At 38.4% G+C, this 20,129-nt stretch overlaps 1 protein-coding gene across 3 annotated transcripts in view; it reads left to right on the top strand.

Annotated features, from left to right (window-relative positions):
* Positions 1-20,129, top strand: part of LOC111869077 (mitochondrial folate transporter/carrier) — a 40,629-nt gene that overhangs the window by 1,607 nt on the left and 18,893 nt on the right. For all 3 annotated transcript variants that reach the window (XM_023860284.2, XM_023860283.2, XM_033753283.1), the window contains exons 3-6: positions 9,601-9,751; positions 10,100-10,358; positions 13,464-13,577; positions 16,710-16,855. In XM_023860284.2, coding sequence (XP_023716052.1) covers positions 9,601-9,751; positions 10,100-10,358; positions 13,464-13,577; positions 16,710-16,855 — 670 coding nt within the window. The remainder of the gene's footprint in view (positions 1-9,600; positions 9,752-10,099; positions 10,359-13,463; positions 13,578-16,709; positions 16,856-20,129) is intronic.

Raw genomic sequence — 20,129 nt, 5'->3', positions numbered from 1 at the left:
AGGAATATGTGGATTCTGTAATGTTAATAATGTACGTAACATCAAACCAACTTGTGAGTGACGGAAAGCCATAAAATTGAAGTACAAAATACTCGCTCGCCATGTCATAATTGTCCTTAGGTTTCCAAGCAGTATACATAACACATGACTGGCGAGCGATGACGTAACGTGCTGACTGCGCGTTCTGGTATGAGCCAACTACATAAGCACGGCTAGGGAGTATCATCGCACTCAAGGACAAACATAGATAAGGGCTCTCAGCTGAGAGGTACAGCGAGGTACAGTGCTTGGACCTGCCAGAAGACCACACTTTTCTTGGGCCATTATCTCCGTAACCGTTCAACTTTGGACATAGGTGTTTTGGGTTATATCGGCATACTTTAACATAAGGAACACCCTCCCGAAGTTTGGCACATTCCTCCTGGGACACCCTGTATAGTCATGGGACCCAGTGGGGCCCGATACCACAAGTAACCGTGCTGGCTGGTTAACAGCAGCAAGCTTATGCTTCTGGTATTACTGTATATACTCATCTGTGTTGTCATGCGTGGTAATTTAACAATTTCTCTATTTGTATGGTTGCTAGATTTCCTTTTTACAAAATGTGAGATTAATTAATGACTGTTATGTCTTGATTTGTCATTAGGCCCTTACTACATCTGTGAAGTTGGTGAACTTTATATTTTTTTCTTTATTTCCATGAGTGTATTTGGTTTTATGCTTCTGTAAGTGTCTTATTTTATAGAAATCTGTTAAGCGCAACTCATGATTAAGTACTGTGTATGTAGCTTGTGTGTTAGGCTACAGAAAGTGCATGGGGCATCATGTATGGTGGGGGGAGGGAATGAAAAGAGTAGTGCCCATGCAATTTGCAAATGTTATTTCTTCTGGTAACAGCCCAAAGAATCATCGTGGTTGACATCAAACCTCATCATTAGATGTGATTCTGAGTTAATTTGCAAAGAATTAAAATACCTATATGCATTGTTCAGATTTCCTTAATCTCAAACTTTCTTTACTCCTAATCCTCATTCTTCATATTCATCAATATTCCTCGCTCTGCTCGAGTACAAAGAAAAACACACACAGATATTCAGAAAGTGGCCAGGCAATCACGTGAGACCACCAGCAGACTCAACTTTAAGAACAAATTTATAGTGTTAAAGCCACAGAAACATATACATAAACTGAAACACCACTAACTTAAGAACTCTCATATATCATGCACTTTTGCATAAACTAGAATACGTACAAGGGTTGTCCAGAAATTAATGACCACTAGCACATGCATTACTTGCTGACTTTGCCTGGAATGTTTTTTTCCATTCATCCAACAGTCTGGACTTGGCTCAAAGTGATTTTAAGTTGTTCACACACTTGAAGCATTTTTTGGGTTGCACACACATGGTACCGATGAAGAAGTGAAGAAGACTGTTAAAGACTGGTTCAGTGGACTGACGGCAGATTTCACAGTACAGGCATACAGAAACTCATCACATGATATGACAAATGCCAAAATTTTCATGGGGATTATGTAGAAAAATGATTTAAGGTCCGTAGTAGTGATTTAAAATAGCATTTTCTAGTTTTATTTACTTATATTTTAATCACCAAATGGTCTTCGCTTTCTGGACGACGTACGTATAACCTAAGAAATGTGGAGCTTACATATTGAGTGACGCAAGTAACGTTAAAACTTTACTGCCGTGTTGTCCGATGTGTTAGTACTGCTACCCGTGGAAGTGCGTTTATGAAAACAAAATCTGAAACCTAACTTTAGAAGGTTTTTGGGCATTTATTTTTACACACAAAGGCCTAATCATTTCAAGTGGAACCAACAGAAAAACAGTTTAGCATTGTAGTTCTTGGAGGAAAATTCTAAGATAGTGTTGTATCCTGAGGGATGGTGATGGGATATTCGTGTAGACTGAGCAGTTAGTCTGTGATTTGGGATTTTTGGAACACTTAAGAACTGAAATTAAAGTCGTCAGAAGTCATCATTGAGGATTATATGATAAATATATTGAATGATATAATTATACAAGGTTCCAGTAGGAGTAATATCAAGTGCAGGTATAGATTAAATGGTGAACAAGTAGGGAGACGTGAATGCCCTATGCAATAGGATTCGGCAAGTAGCAAGGGATAGCCTCAAAGGTGTTAAGCATAACTCTCGATAATTAACTGAAGTCCTCTGGGCGCACACAAAGTGCAAGAGTTGGGTGCAATGTAACCAGCTAACTCATGGAGCTGAGCCCTTCTTGAGAAGCCACCAGTTGTGCAATTTCTCAAGAACTTCCCAACATTTACTGGAATCCAGAAGTTTATTACAGTGTTCACAAGAGCCCTCCGCTGATCACCAGCTTTCATTTGTGTGTTCTCCAGAGAATGCTGATGCTGTCAGAGTGGTGCTTCAAAGAAGCCCCAATAAATCAACAAGGAAGGCTGCAGCACAACTAGGAATATTCAGATGATCAGTACAATGAATACTGAAAAGTGATTTGAATTTGTATACATGCAAAATGGCGGCAGTGTTGCCTAAACTTAAGTTCAAAACAAACATAGAGAAATTTGATGAATGGGCTCAAAATAATGGGGTATCATTCAGCAGTGTTTGGTTTTCTGATGAAGCACATTTCCACTTGGATGGTGTGGTTAATAAATGAAATGTGCAATTTTGGGTGTCTGAGAACTCATGTATGATTTATTAGAAGGTGCATCATGCACTGAGAATTATAGTGTGGGTCACCATCTCAAGTCATGGACTGCTAGGGCCAATTTTTTTTGAAGAGACAGTGAACAGTGAGCGCTATTTAAGCATACTGTGCAATACTTTTGTACTTCTTGCTACAGGTTTGCTGTTAGAAACACAGTGGTTCATAAAGGATGGAGCCAAGCTCCATGCAGCAAATGTTGTTTTGGACTTTCTACATGACACTTTCGACTCGTGTCGGACCAAATGCAGGACAGGCCCTCAGCTGTCTACTTTTCTCTTAATGACCATTCAGGAGCTGGTAGCTGGGAGCTACCTAAATGTTAGAAGTCTCGGCTGGGGGAAGAGGGAGGTTAATTACAGTTGGAGTCAGGAAAAAGTGAGGCAGGCAGTTATAGTGGAGTGACAAGGGAGTTACAGTTGGATGTAGACAGTGAGTAGTGAATGGGCAGTGAGATTTGAGTTCTTTGCTGGGAGTTGAAAAGCAATAACAACAACGGGAGTGTAATCGGTGAGGTGCAGGCTTAAAGGAGGATTAGTATATCGGGCCACTAATCACTGTACTCATCATTTAACTAACGCTAGTTACGTTCTGGTGATCCTGTGATTGATAACTCCAAAAGTGCATTCCCATCCCGATCACTGTGCCACCTGTATCCCTGGGAAAAAGATCTTGTATCTAGTTATAGTTATGGCATAAATCTTATCAATGCTACTGGCATCTGCGCCTTGTCCGGAGGCCGCTATCTTTGGGATGGCGGTCAGCCGCAATGCCTTAAACGGACATTTTAGAATTAATAAGTAGGGTTGCCAATGGTGCATCGTACATGCTCACATCTTGTAAAATAAGACAGGGTTGAATACATGTTATACTTTCTCCCTTACAAAAAAATTTGGGCAATGATTTGCTTTCTTACACAATAATAAATTAACTTCTGTGTATGAGTGATACTCATGCGAAGCATTTGCCCTCTTAATGGCTAGGTCATTACGAGAGTTACTTAACATTCATCCCTTGCAATGTCGTGCTTATTCATATCTGTGTAAAACCAGTTGATTAAATGACACACAGAATTACGTAGTATTAACACTTGCAAGTATAAGTGTGGTGTTTACACAATTACAGAATTTCATTATGTTAAAATCAGTGCTGCAAAACGTTACCATGTGCTAATGCTTACCAGAAGGACCAGTATGGTTTGTGCTTGTAGTTAAGGACGATGATTCAGTAGCTTCCCAACAGTCACCTTGTGATCCTCTGTGGTTAATGCTAGTTGTAGCTGAAGGAAATTGCAAACTCTCTCTACATGAATCATTTGAATTAAGTATTTTAGGTTTAAACACTGTAGTTATACATGGATTGTTATCCTTCCATCATTTAAAGAAATTCGGCCAACTTGGATGGAGACATCTGCAGGAACAATGGCAACAAAAATGACCAAAATTAAACGTGTAGTAATCATTCCTAAATTGGAAAGAAGAGACATGTTACAGTCTGCACTGGAATGCTTCAGTTGTTCTGATATCAGTTTCTCAACTTCATGTACCCTATAACTTGCTAATCTTAAATTATCAAGATGATTGAGCACATTTTTTATCTGTAGATCCAGGTGAATTTTGTTGAGTTTATTATTTATTTCTTCAGGAAAGCAATAGTCATAATCGAGGGATAGGGCAGAATAATATCCTTGCCTGTATTGTTGGAAATACATTCATCTGAGCCTGAATGAGAACCTTGTTCCTGTAGCCCTTACACATAATGTGTTGCTTAAGCTTTTCTGTGCCGTTTATCTCAGCATCAGCAGGTTCCTGCCCCAGGCAAAGCACAGTGACTGTATCTACTCATGGAGCAATATATACCCATTCAGTACTATTTAGCTGAGTTCACAGTGTTTCAGTTCTACTATTCTCTGAGAACAAATGCTAGGTATGATTCTAATAGACAGAAGTAATTTGGCTTCACATTCCTCGTCTGCTTGCACAGGGTAACTTTGTTTGCATAGTCGATGACCGTTATCCAGCAGTTTACATTCCGTAAATTCCTCTATCTTTAACCTATCATAATACTGCTTGGCTATATTCATTAACAAGTGCTTAATTCTGGCAATTATTCTTTAAGTTTCAAGCATTGGCACTGGCAGAGGGGTATCATTACAGGCATATAACCCCCACTCCGTATTTTTTTAACATCAGTTTAAAAGAAAAGCAGGAGTGCTATCCTGTATTAACACCAAAAATTAAATGCTTTTTAAGCAAATGTATTAATTTGTTCTGAATACCTTAAGGCAGTTTGTAAAATTAACCATAAATGGCTTAAACATATGTTCTTAAGCCAGTGTCCTGCTGTCCCCCTTATTCCCAAATTTGGTGACACTCATTATTTCACGTATTTGATTTTTATCACATTTCTGAGGGATCATCATCTTGAAATAACTTAAGAGTGATCCTGTATAATCATTAGGAGGTTCTGTGGCTGTTTACTGTCAGGAAGTAACTGCTTTGATTTTGTGATGACAGTAATGCTGTGCACATGATAGGCTGAAGGAAGTAATACCATTGGATACTGCAACATGACAAGGAAACAGTATAGCACGTCATCACAGATCCTGTGTTTATTGGCTGGGCATCAAACCCATGTCACGAGGTCAGCAGTATAGCTCCTTTGTTGTAATAGAAGAAATCCCTGAAATTTGTTTCAGAGTGAAGTATTCTTTATTACACATAGTGTTGATACAAGCTGGTGTATTTAGTCCACAAGATAACAAGAGGTCAAAAAACTGGCTGATTCCAGATCCAGTGTGGCTTATCTGTTAACCCTGTTAACCTCTTCCTCATGCTTGTATAATGATAACGCTTATGAACTAATTTAAAGCTGTCAAATAAGAATTTCTGTGCTTCTGTGCAATTTCAATATCCCCCCAGTTATTTCATTTTCTCACATCTAAGATCAGTAAGGTTTACAGTTCCTACAGTATTCAGTAATGACATTACTATGTTTGGGTATCCTGAAATGTGAATGTGTGTAAAATCTTCCATTTCTCAACTTAATTCAGAATCTTTATAAGCTGAAGTATGTGGTCTTGTCACACACTATAAGCACTAAGACCATCACTCTGAGTTTGGGTGATAGCAAAGCTGGAATAGTCTGAGGTAGTCACATCCATCTCCCTTCCACCTAACCTATCTTCTTGTGAAATTTGAGGTTCTTGTCGTGATAATTGTAAAGATTATTGGTTCATGGACCATGACAGTGTATAGTTTAATAGAAGTTTGATGACATTTCAGAGAAACATGCTTCCTCTGTCCTCAGAGTAGAAGTATCTCTTGTACCTAGAGGCTGCAGGCAGGATGTTCCTCCAAATGTCTGTGAATATCACACTGCATGGTATCACATCTCAGAAGGGAGTAATCCTGTTTCCTCTGTCCTAACCATGTTCTCAGATCACCATAGTCTCCCACCTTCCATGATTGTGACAGCACTAGCTGACGTATGTTAACTGCAGTCTTTTGTATTATATAATATTCTGAAATCTGCAATGCATTCTTCTTAGGTCCAAATATTTTGTTTTCAAACTATTATAATGCATATTTTTCCCTCAAAATAAAAGGCCATGATTTCACACCCCAACAGAACAACTGTAAAGACTGTTGTGTAGTATATCCTGATCTTCAGCATTTTGGAAAGTAAGGTAATTGTAGGTTTTTGTTTGTGGGTGTGTACGGCTTCAAGGAAGTCTGTGGTTTATTTTGGAGGGAAATTTTATACAGGATTGTTGTTGAGTTTGCATACCCAAGAAACTATTTAGTCTTATTAAAATGTAAGTGAAATCTGTAATAAAGTCCATATGGGTAATCATTTGTCTGATATGTTTCCTACCCAGAATGGTCTAAAACAAGGAGATGCTTTATCGTCACTGCTTTTCAACTTTGCTTTAGAATATGCCATTAAGTAGGTTCAGGAAAACCAGGTGGGACTGAAATTAAATGGGACCACATCAGCTGCTGGTCTGTGCTGAAGATGTAAATCTACTGGGAAATAACAGATACCAATAAGAAACGCACAGGAGCTCTAATTGATGCTAGTAAGCATTTTGGCCTAAAAGTAAACAGAAGTAAGTGTAAGTTGCTGTCTTGTAACCAGACTACAGGGCAGAACTGTAACATAAAGATACCAAATAGATCCTTTGAAAATGTGACTAGGTTAAAACATTTGGGAAGGGCATTAAGAAGTAGAAGTTTTATTCATGAGGAAATTAAGGACAGATTAAATTTGGGTAAAGCTTGCTACCACTTAGTTCAAAACCTTTTGTTGCCTTGTCTGCGGTCTAAAGTGGCTGGGGCGTGAAGGTGACCACTCAGCTCCATCTAGTGCCAAGGTCAAGAATGACAGAGCTATACCTCCACTCGTCTTCATGGAATGTTGCTTAATTAATTAAGCACAAGGAAAGGTTTACCTTTTTACTCTTCATTGATTCAAATTGCTTTCCAAAATAAGTACCAGATATTGACATAATGATAACACTTCACTTACTATACTTGGGAGTTGCTCAGTTCTAGTCATGGCTGGGACAGTGGCTGTTCTCATTGAGATCTTCTGAGGTTTTTCTTGATCCCTCAAAGCAAATGGCAGGATAGGATGTTGATTGGAGCGTGACCTCTTCTGTCTATATCCTTTTGACTTTGTTGTCCACCTGTCATTTGATGCTGTACAGTCTAGCTGCTGACACTGTTGTAACATTAACTGTAGGAAATCTGAGTTAGATATGGTTGTCTAACTCCTCATCCATTGTGTTATTAGCTTTTGTGGCTAAGTTTCCTGAAATTCTCAGTCACTGTTTAATAGCCATATTTGAAAAGTATCTGGGCACTGTGCATGAAGATTTGGATTGCAGTCTCCTGTGTCATGACACCGAGCAGTGTGATGTGGGGTTACTGAGTGTTTGGAGGAACATGCTGGATTCATAATCAAGGTGTCTCACAATTGTAGCATCTGGAGGTTGACCACTGCAACACCTGAATCGGATGCATTTAAGCTGCAGTGTCCTGTATTTTTAATCTTTGTAGCTTGATGATTGAGGCTTTGTCTGGCTTAGGATAGGGATCAGTGGAGGGCTCTTGTGAACATGGTAATGAACCTTCGGGTTCCATAAAATGCTTGGGAAATTCTTGAGTAGCTGCAGAATTGGCGGCTCCTCCAGAAGGGCTCAGCTTCATGAGTAAGTAAGCAAGCTTGATGAGTGAACTCCTGGCAGTGCAAATAATATTGAAACATTATGGTATGGCAGCATGTTGCATCTGACTAAACCATTGTTTGAGGCACTGTGTATGAAATAATTCAGACATTTCATCACAGCCTCATATGACAAATACTACTTAAAATCATATAATGGTAGATTTCTCAATATTGAATGTCCTGTGTTTGTCAGCCACCAAATCCTTGGTACAGTGCCAGATCAGAAATATTGATGAGTAAAATAGGAGGAGATTGAACTTGGGAATTCTTGCTACCACTCACTTCAGAATCTTTTGCCTCTACATCAGTCATCTAAATATGATAGGTGCAGATGTCCAGAACTGTAATTGTGTGTGTTCTGAATGGGTGTGGAACTTTGTCTCTCACTTTAAGGGAATGTGTTGAGGAGAATATTTGGGCATGAGGAAGTAGTACAGGGCACTGGAGAAAACTGTGTAATGAGGAACTTCTTAATTACTCTTCACCAAGTATAATTGGGGTGATCAGGTCAAGAAGGGTGAGATGGGTGCAGCATGCAGAATGCAAGAAGGAGGTGAGGACTGCATGCAGAGCTGTAGTCACAAAACCTGAAGGGTAGAGACCATTTACATGAAGGCATAGACACAGGAATAATATTGAAATGGATCCTAAGGAAACCAGATGGACTAAATTCAGCTGACTTTGTATATGGTCCAGTGGTGGACTTTTATGAACACAGTAATGAACCTTCACGTTTCATAAAAGGCATAGAATTTCTTAAGAAGCTGAGTTAACTATGAGTTTTCTGAGAGGCTGCACTCTGTGGACATAATCAGTTATACAATTTCTTTAGTAAAACTGTCACAACACAACTATATTAAGGTCAGTGTCAAGTTTGGCTCTGCTACATGTTTTGGCTACCAAAAGCCATCATCTGGCAAATATGTGGCCAACATATATATACACCACTGAACTGCAGTACTAGTAAAATTGGATACAGTAATATTAATTATATTAAAATACTTGGCATAAAAGTACAATAAATTAGACTATATAAAATGAAAGTTGTAGTATAAAACAAGATTAAAAGTGATGCTTTACATCATCAAGTCAGTTGCTGGTTTTTGCGATTTTGTTGTGTTCCTACGGACAAATTGGAGTATTCTATGTGTTTTGTGTATATATAATAAACTGTTTTGGAGGCTTGTGATGTAGATGTAGTAATATTAATGCAAATTATTTAGTCGGTGCCTCATCTTGCAAAGTATTGTCCATTCTGTAGGTCATTGTTTACATTCCCTATAGAACGGACAGTACTTTGTAAGATGAAGCACCNTGCATGAACTGAAAAGTAATCAGTTATATTTCTATACTCATAGCTTCCCTGTTATATGACTCCACCCATGACCATCCAGTTGTATGTCTGCATTCATAGCATTGCAGTTACATGTCGAAGAATGTGTAAAAGGCACTTGAGTTATGAATGTCCGTATTGTTTCTAACAGTTTTGTTCTTTACTTCCTTACTATGTGATCCTTGATACAGAGTCAGGGATTTTTCTCAGCTGAGGATTTGAAGTTGTACAAAAGCTGCTTTTGTTTTAGTCATTAAAATCTATTTTTTTTTTAAACTTTACTATGTTATCTCTTATTTAATCATCTGATTTCTATTTCAGTGAACGATGGGCGGACTCCAGCTCCACAGTATCAAGGACTTCGAAATGCGATGGCAACAATATTTCGACAAGAAGGAGCCCGGGGCCTGTATAGAGGTGTCACCCCAAATGTCTGGGGATCTGGTAGTGCATGGGGCTTCTATTTCCTTTTGTAAGTTTCATCTGTGATATTTAGTGTTACTTATATGACACAGCAGCTGGTAGTGTGTTAGCTGTAACCCATTTTAAATATGTGAAAGGGTCAGACATTTCGTCTGAAAATTTGACATCATCATCACTGCATTTATCAACCTTTAAGAGCCTGGCTGACCATATACTGGTGTTTAAATTGTATTTTTGGATGGCCTGGCAGACCCTAAGCTGGTCTCCTCGGTATTATTCTGGATTGCTATGCAGGAAACATGCAGAGTAAATCTCTACCTGTTTGAACAGGATGTCCTAAGATTCCCAGTACCCGAGTCTTTGGGTTCTTTTGTAACCATAATATTATTATTTGTAGTTACAATACCATCAAGACATGGATCCAAGGAGGGAACACAAAGAAGCCCCTGGGTCCAACGTTACATATGGTGGCAGCAGCCCAGGCTGGCATCCTCACCCTTGTCATGACGAACCCTATCTGGGTTGTGAAGACTCGCTTGTGTCTGCAGTACTCTGACATGGTCAGAACCAGATTGCCAGAGAGCAAGCGTTACCTGGGCATGATGGACGCACTCAACAAGATCTACCATAATGAGGGGATTCGTGGCCTTTACAGGGTTTGTATTGTTGCCTTGTCTTGCTGCCAAGTGGACTTGTCTTACATTATGAGGCTTACAGTGTTACATTTGTGATAATAAATTTGGAAAAGCTTTTTCAAGAAATCGTTTTCTCTCATCCTCATTGGAGATTACAGGCTGGGGGGGGGGCTCTGATAGCAAGGTGCTTAACCTAAGAGGCAAGGAATAACAGAAGGCTGGAGAAGACTGTATAATGAGAAACTTCATACTTCAAACTCTTTGTCAGATGCTGTTAGGATGATCAGATTGATGGAAAAGAGATGGCAGGCATATTGCATATATTGGAGGTGTGAGAAATATATACAGAATTTTTTAAGGAAAGAGACCACTTGGGAAATCTAAGCATAGATGGTAGGATAATATTAAAATTGTTACTTCATGTGTGTTGGGGGAAATTTTGGCCGGATGAATCTGGCTCAAGATAGGCGTCAGTGCCATGTTTGGTGAACAAGGGTTTGAGTTTCTCACAGCACTGTTTATGAAGAGACCTATCTTCTGGGATATAACACTGCATAATATGTTTAAAGTCAATGGAGGTTTTGGAGGAACATGTTGCCCCAATCTTCAGGATTGAAGAGTAAGCCAAGCAAGAAATCTCTAGTTACTGTCTTGTCTCCTGTTGGTTCACCGTTTTCTAAGAGAGCACCAGTGGGAACTGATTAATTGTGTTGCAGTTCCTCCAGCTTCCTATATAGACCCAACTTTTCCACAAGTGGATTGCCCTGCTTTGCTCTCTGTCTCATGTTGGTTCCTTCCTTGGCTTACTCTCAGATCTTTAAGATGAAGGGGACATGTTCCTTCAAAATGTTGGCTGACTTTCAATGGTCAGCATGGCATTATATCCCAGAAGAGAAAACTCTGCAAGATAATATACCTTTGGGTTGCATAAACAATGGGAAAATTCTTGAATGGCTGAACATCTGTTAGCTTCTGCCGTTATGAATTTAGTCATAGATGATGAAAGAACTTCATATTATATCAGTCAAAATTTTGAAATTTTGAATGTAGTATGTTGAATTAGCATTGAAAGGAGTATGTCAGTGAATGGATATATATTATTGAGTCTTATATATTGTTACTGTTAACCTGCACGGCCCAGACACTTCTTTAGAAATAGAGATAAATAAATGTGATGTATAGATAGATATAGCACAAATCTTCATAATATAAGATATAGGTACAGAATAAGATTAAAAGATCCGAAATAACAACCCNCCCCCCCCCCCCCCAGAGTATATGTATATTTCACATGGAGATTGACTAATAAACAGTGATAACTAATAAACTGTGATACTGCGTAGGTTAGTAATCCAAGAGATAAACACGAACATATACAAGTTCTGGGATTGAGACGCGTAAACTGGAGAGTAATATAGAAACAAATAATGATCTTTTTTGCACATATATTTTCATCTGAAATGCAGCATATTATCTAGTCACCCAAATTTTTCACTATGTGTCTCTGGCTGCATATGGGCATCATCAGGTGTTTTCTATCTTGCTAAAATTGTTGCACTGTATGTCAAAATCACATATCACGTGTGAGTGTGTTATATCCTAATTACAATAAATTAACATTGAATTAAAATTGATTAACACCTTAATGTTTTTCATTGTGGTCATTGTCCATTCATTTAAAATATATTTGCTTGAGAGTATTTCTTGTTGTTGGATTTATTTGTGCCGCAGTCCCTTTGCAGCGTGGGTATTATATGTAACATGTAAGTAATATGTTGTGTTATATAATTTCATTGTTAGTATTACAAGTTTTGATAGTTGTTTGTAGTTGTACTTACACATGGATGACAACCAAAATGGAAAATATTTAATATGTTAATTAATTTTAATTAAGATTAATTTATTTTAACTATGAAATATCATGTTCACATGCAATAATTAATTTTGACATACAGTGCAAAAATTTTAGGAAGATATGCAACACCTGACGATTGTCATATGCACCAAAAAATATAGTGAGGAAGAAGGGTGGCTAGATAATAAGCTGCATTTAAGACTGAAATATATGTCTAAAAAGATATATTAATGCAACGGGATGCTTAACTACAATATAAAAACGATGACTTGGTAAGTGCCAATATGGTTGCATTAGGTTCTTTTTTAAAATGATGAAAATTGATTTTCAAATAGATCCAAAAAGTTGTAGATCATTGGAATAGAAGAAAACTGCCGCAGGTTAGTAAGATGCTGGTGTTTAATGTTAAGGCTTGCTGGCACCTCAGAGCGGTGGTTCTCACTGGTGTACCACGCGCTTTTGCTAAGGGCACCACAAGGCTCTGAAGAGAGGAATAATTATGTAAAATAAAATATACAAACTAAAAAAGCCAGTAATTGTTAATGTCACATTGTTGTTTGTAGTTTAGTACACGTTTGTAATTTCTCAAAGAACTACAGTAAACCTCTATTTTATTGAACACATTTTTAAATTGATGACTGTAACAAAACATTATCATCTTCCTGGTTTATGTTAATTTTATATTTTTGTGCAGCAAATGACATGATTTAAAAGTTAGGTATACTTTTATTATAAATTTTAATTCTCAGTTCTAGTTCTAGTGCAGTGGAGAAAAAAATAGAAAAGAATATTCCAGTGTGTTGCAAGTACCAAAAGGTTGAGAACCGCTTCCTTAGACCACTGCAGGATATTGCTAAGCTAACAAAATGCCATTCTCTTGTTAACAGAAACAGTATGGCGACTGAAAGAGAAACTGTTGTGACATCAGAGTAGGAATGTCCTCATATCCTGTTCACCCAGTTCCAAAACTTTGTGTTTTTCTATTGAAAAAGGCCATTTAGTGCTGAGGTCAAGAGCGATGGATATATACCTCCACTCCCCTGTATATCTTCATGGCATAGTGTTTGACTAATTAAGCACAGGGAAGCTAATGTTGGACAAAGTGCAAGAGAAACCTTAAATTTCATATTACACCAAAATCAAATGACTGTAAACACAGAAGAAAGTTCTGTCCATTTCCTGGCATAAGCTAGGTTATGAGTTGTGTGATTATGTGACCTTAGTCCACAGTGTGAGTTAACTTTCATTTTTGTTTGTATTTTTCTTTTCAGGGTTTTGTACCAGGGATATTCGGTGTATCTCATGGTGCCATACAATTTATGACATATGAAGAAATGAAAAATACTTACAATCAATATAGAATGGTGCCCATTGATACAAAACTGGTAAGTAAAAGTAAAGGTATCCCAGTAACAGGCCGTGGAGGCCCATAGGGTTGTGAGATGTTGAGGTTCCCACATTTTCTAGACAATCTGCTCATAGATGGTGGCAGGGTTGTCAGCCCTATGCTCTGGCCGCCCTTTGCCCCCAGGGCCATAGTGTGGCTGGAAGGTTTAGGTAAATTGAAAAAATGCACCTCGTCGGGATTCGACCATCCAGCCTGTAGTATAGTGTCTCAACCAACTATGCTGCCACATGCATTTAAATTAATAAGTAGTTGAAGTGCCTGAATTTTGTTAAGGTTTTTCTTAAAGCACATTTTTTTTAAATAATTAAATTCTGCATTTATTATATCACACATCTTTAATAACTTTTGTTTTATGCTTAGAACTGCACTCTCTGATGAACCTGGTGTTTTCCCGGCCAGAATGCATGTATATAATTAGGAAGTGTAATTTACTAATAAGCTGTGTGGTTGAAAGTGAACCGATGTTTCAGAGCAACTTGTCAGCTGCATCTTCATGATTGAAGAATAAGCCCAGCAAGAAACCAGCATGAAAGCATGTGGCAAGCAGAACAATTGGCTTGCCAAAATTTTGGATTATATAGCAAACATGAAGGAAATGGAAGACAGAAGTTCATTCCCATGGGCTCACCCATAGGACAGAATAAACTTCCGGTACCCTTTGGTTCTCAGACATAACCAAGTATACCAGTAGGATGCAAAGGCCGTTCCGGTCTGGGAGTAGATGGGAGAAATGGTAAGGCTGTGGTGGTCAGGGAACTAGAAACCAAGGAGTATGGGAGAGAACTTGTGTGCCTGGGGATTATAGGCATGCTGCTTAGGGCTACTGAGTGCATGGAGATGGCAGAGCTGGTGCCCTTATAAGGGCAGTGTGTGTGCAGACCTATGTGACCTCATGGAGGAACCAGCTCTGGAGTTCAATGCATTGCCCCAAGTTGATGCTGAGTTTCACCATGGTACTGTATCCATCTACACAGCACCACTGTCCTCTCCACTGAACACAGGTATGCGGAGTACATCATCAGGGAAGCAACTGAGATAGAGCTCCATCCTAGTGAAGTGAACAGTGAGGATGGCTTCTATCTAAGCAAGGAATAAAAACCTCTCGCCTGCTTCCTGAAAGACTGTAGGAAGCCTCCCTCATGGTACTCTAGAGCTGGGTTCTCTGTGGGACCATGTAGGTCTATGCACACTGCTCTTATAAGGGTACCGATTCTGCCCTCAAGCATTCAGCACCCCTAAGCCTCCACCCTGCTCTCCTGGCTTCCTTCCGCTGCCTCAGCTCCATTCTCCACCACATGCCTAGGACCCAGGTACACAACTTCTCTCCCACACTTTTCGGTTCTCTTCCCTCCACACCCTTACCACTTCTCCCTTTTTTCTAGACCAACACAAACGACTCTTTTAGGTCCTGGGTAATTATCCTGTTCTTGTCCTGCTGGTTCATTTGGTTATGTCTTGAGAGCCAGTGGGTACTGGCAGTTCATTCTGTCCTATGGGTGAGCCAGTGGTAAGTGACTTGCTATCTTACATTTCCCTTCTGTTTCCTTTATAATTTGACATTTTGGCAAGCTTTGTCTAGATAATGTGGGACCCTCAACGTCTCATAACCCTATGGGCCTTCACGGCCTGGTACGGGGATAACTTCGCTTTTTACTTTATTTGCTCTGATTGCCACCTGCTTTCATGATGGTTTCTTGCTTGGCTTCTTTCGGTCTGAAGAATGAGGCTACATGTTCCTCCGAAACCTTGGTAAACTTTTAGTGGACTACGTGGCGTTACATCCCAGAAGATAAAACTCTTCATAACCACCACTCTCAGTACTTCACATCCTACGTAGCTGTAGTGTTGATCTCTGTCATTGAGACATTAGGTAGAATTGAGACAAAGCACTTTCCTGTCTTTAGGTTTGTCAGTCTTGAAATATTTATTTTTCAGTTTCTAATTTTGGTGTGTTTAATGTTTTCAAGTATTTGAACTTTGCCACATAAAAATAAATATTCAATTCAGTATCAGTTATGACTCAATTTCCTCTCGAATCACGTTTTGATTTGTTACTGTTGTTCCCAGCTGTTTGAACTTTGCCACATTTTTGTAGCATCTGTTAGCCTTTTTATGTTATGATTTTGTCCAGCATTCTGGTGATGATGCATCAGCATATACTTAATTTCCTCTATATTTACTTCAGTTCATCCTCGTTACTGTCAGTTAAAGTTACTGTGTTTTTCTTTATGGTAACTGTGTTATCTCCCAGTAGATTCACATCATCAGCATAGATCAGCAGCTGATTTGTCCCATTTAACTTTAAGTCCCACCTGATTTTCCAGGACCTTCATAATAGCATATTCTAAACCAAAGTTTAAAGACAGTGCCAATCATTGCCTTGTTTTAGACCATTTTGAATTGGAAATATATCAGAAAAGTGTTTATCTGTATTGACTTTGCTATAGATTTCATTTGAACACATTTTAATTAATTATATAGTTGTTGGACATTATGCTTTGTCCTGATTTCTATTGAATGTCTTTTTAATTTTTGTCTTTAACTCCTAACTCCTGCAGAAGGTTTATGCTATACTGGTTTATATATCCCATATTGTAATGATGCTGATGTCCGGAGATAGGGACTGGCTTTGTTGATTGGGCCCAGCTGAGTAAGTTCCACCTGAAGACAGAGACAGAATCCAGTCTCTGAAAAGTTGTCGGTTTTAAATAAGAGGATGATGGATAATGTCCAGAAACACAATAATTGTATTAATTCATTTTATTTAGAATTTATGTGGTTGCTATGAAAAGCCAGTACAAAATAGACATTACCAGTGGCTTATCTTATTGCTTGGTTGGTGCATTTCTGTGGATGAAAATTTGTTTGCGTCTAATTCTTAGACATGTTTGTGTGTCTCAGGTTCATATTTCCAGCTGTGTAAGGAAGTGCATTTGTATTTCATGGGGTCATAATGATATATTCCCATTTTTTATAACACTCTTTTCCTCGTATTGATATTTTGACCTGTCGACTTAAAAGCAGCCAGAGGACTAACAGGATGATGATGTGAATGTTCGGCTACTTGTATGCCAGATTTACGTATGGCACATTATGATGATATTCACAGGGTTCGATGGAGTATCTGACATTTGCAGCATGTTCCAAGCTTATGGCAGCGGCATTAACGTACCCATACCAAGTGGTAAGGGCACGTCTGCAGGATCAGCACCATGACTACAAGGGCTCCTGGGACTGTGTGTGCCGCACCTGGAGGTATGAAGGGGTGCGGGGCTTCTACAAAGGGCTTGTTCCATATTTACTGCACGTCACTCCCAATATATGTCTTGTGTTTCTTATTTATGAGAAATTTACCGAATCTAGCTAAAATGAACCTTTTGCAGCAAATGCTACAAGTAGAGGCTTCTGAGGTATCAGACCAAAGTGGAGGTCATTTGTAGCCACAGGAATTGAGAAACATGAATCGTCATACGGCCCTCTCAAAACTTAACCTTTTGCTTTGTGACTGGTCTGTCATTGGTATCGTACTTCATTTGAACTATATTTGTTAAAAATGGACTGTCACTTTGATTGGCAGAATGTGTTTGTGTGAACAGGTGTGATTGATTGTATTGTATTACGGACTCTATGCATATGCAACAGTGGTGGAAAATTTTAAAACTGCTACCCCTACTCACATATTCATTGTTTGGCTTCTATGGTATCTCTTAATTGGCATTTTTGTAGGAAGTAGCATGATTAAAAATAAGGCGACAGAACAGGAGAGAACATTCTACTATATATTTCCGTGCTAAGAATGTAAGAATGTGTCACTTGATGCTGTCACTCATGTCATATCGTATCACATATGAAATTTATGGGTTCAGGAAATGTGACTCCTGGAAGAAAATATATTACAGCCAGCAATTGAAAGGGGTAAAGAAAAGCTAACAATTGGCAATTTTTCACTAGAGTAATTTTTACTTTTGCAGTAAGTTTTGAAGCAGTGGAAAGTTGTGTATTTCTGAACTAATTACTAGTAATTTCAGTTCATATATCTGTTGTTTTCTTTGTTCTTCCTCATTACATGCCTATGCACAGAGTAAAAGCTACCCAGAAGAATGTGGATTAAGCTGAGACCTTTCTTAATTACAGGAATTTTATGGTCCTGAGAGAAAAGTGAGGAGTTACGTAAAGTTAGTTCTAATACATGTGAACTGTTTAACAGGGGAACAGGAAGGAAAAATAGAGTTGACAGAAAGTATTGTGCTTAACAGTATTTATAAAGAGTACTGCCTTCTAGGATGTTATGCCATGTTGTCTGGTAGATATTAACGAGAGTTTTAGACTGGCTACCACATCCATCTTCATGGCCAAAATATAAGCCACACAGACATGGAAGACAGCGCAGCTTGCTGCTTGCTTGGAATGCTCTTTGGCCCTGAAGTTGGAGGTGGTATGTTCTCTGAATTATCAGTGAATTTTTACTGGACTGCATGGCATCGCATTCCAGAAGATCACACTTGTTACGGTGTTCATGATTTTGTGTTCATATAATTTTGTTCCTCTACTGTCTTTCGTGAAATTTATGAGAAAGAATAAAGCCCAACCCTTGACAATATGTGTGCAGAATACTTATGTATAACTGGGAAAAGTACTCATGAAGGGAAGAAAACCTTTTAAGTGATACTGGGGCACCACTGTCCATGTCCAGCTGCTTCATCAGATAAAGTCAGCCTTGGTGGAACACAGGATGAATGTGGCACATCATACCCAATCCCATAACACTGGCATTCTCTACACCTAGTCTGGATACATGGGCTATAGAGATGAGCTGCAACCAAGCAGCATGATCAGGGAGGATAGCTACTGTGACTTGTGTTAGTTTTTTAGCAAATGTCCATTTCAGATCCTTCTGTAATGTCCCATTTCTGGGGCTTTATTCTCTTTCCTTCCCTTTCATCAAACTGAATTTATTTTTACTTCTTTCCACTGTGACCTTTCCTGTAGTTTGACTTTAAAATTATCTTAATTCCAATATTTTATTTTTATGCTTATTGCATTTATTTTTAGTTGCTCTTTTAATTTAATTTTATCTTCTTACCTCTTCTCTATTCTTCCGTTGTAACCCTTTATTTGTGTTTTTTGTAGTATTTTTACTTTTGATTTTATTACATTACTTTATTTACTCACATAATTTATGCCCGTGCCTAATTTACAGAGCCATACTTTTAGACAAGGAAATTTGGGGAAAAAATTAGGTACTATATTTTTACCCTTGACAGAATTTTGACTGATTCATATTTTCGTTAAAAAGTCTGTTAAAATTGTTGCATTATGGCAGTGTTGTTTCCAGAACTTTAACTGCATTTATATGAAAATTGTGCATTGGTCAAAATACTAGCAAGGGAACATTTTCTTTGAACATTACTTAATGAATAGCGTGGTGTGAGTAGTCATTCTGTATTGCTGCTTCAAATTCAGCTTTAACTGTCTTCTTGAAAAATGTACGTATTGGTCAGAATTTTGTTAAAGGGAATTTCTGTCTCAGTATTCATTATTGAATTGTGTAGTGAAGGCCGTAGGCATGAATATTCATACCCTGTTGCCCGTCACATTCAGCTGTAGTTGCCTGAATTTAGCATGTGAAATTACGTCCAAAAATTTAGTATTCATATATTTTACACACAACTTTTGCATGCAGTTCTTCAAGTTAATAAAATAAATAAGGTATTTTGTTTTGATTTTATTTTATATGTTGTCTCTTCAATTTCTCTGCAGTTTTACCTCTCTTCCTACCTGTTTAGTGCTGCAAGTTTCCATCCAGTGCATACTGCTTGCATTGGTTCTCTCTGTCTTTTCTTGCCAGAAGTGCAGTTCTCTCTGGGCCAGGGGATCCCATCCATTTCATACTACTCCAGTTGCCTCTAAGCCCTAGTCCATGCCCTACGTTCTCTGTGTCACTGATCGGTTTTAACCACGTGGCCTACTTCTGTATTCTAAAAATGGAGGCAGACTGTTCCTTCCAGCTGCAGCCTCCCTTGCTACACACCATCACATCCCAGAAGACTGTATTTTTCAGTGTTCGCTGTATATAAAATTGGTGTTTATTTTGATTTTGTGTGTGGCTTGAGCTTGAATGTGTTTCATACCTGTTCTTGGCCATGTACTTCGAACATTGCACAGTCTTTTGCAATAACCACTTGTAAGACGTATGCGGACTTAAAGGAAACTGGCTTGTTAATACATACGACAGTGTTGCTGTTCCGAGGAGAACTGCATGTATCATATGTGTCATAGCTGTTACGTACACATCTGCAAATCCCTGTATTTTTAAACCCAATTTTGTAAGCAGTCACAATATTATAAATTTCTAATTGTGACATTTTTCATCTGCTGGCAATGTTTTGGGACATATATTATGGTTTTAGAAAAGAGTAAGTATTTCAGCCAACAGACACAGAACATAGTAACGTTGTTAGGCATATCTGAATGTCATTTAACTGAGATATGAATCTCTAACAGTTATATGGTATAATTATTGTCCTTC

The sequence above is a fragment of the Cryptotermes secundus genome, unplaced genomic scaffold (assembly GCF_002891405.2).
Source record: "Cryptotermes secundus unplaced genomic scaffold, Csec_1.0 scaffold455, whole genome shotgun sequence".
NCBI classification, from domain to species: domain Eukaryota; kingdom Metazoa; phylum Arthropoda; class Insecta; order Blattodea; family Kalotermitidae; genus Cryptotermes; species Cryptotermes secundus.
The sequence above is the reverse complement of the archived record's forward strand: the minus strand, read 5'-3'. Positions and strand labels throughout refer to the sequence as shown.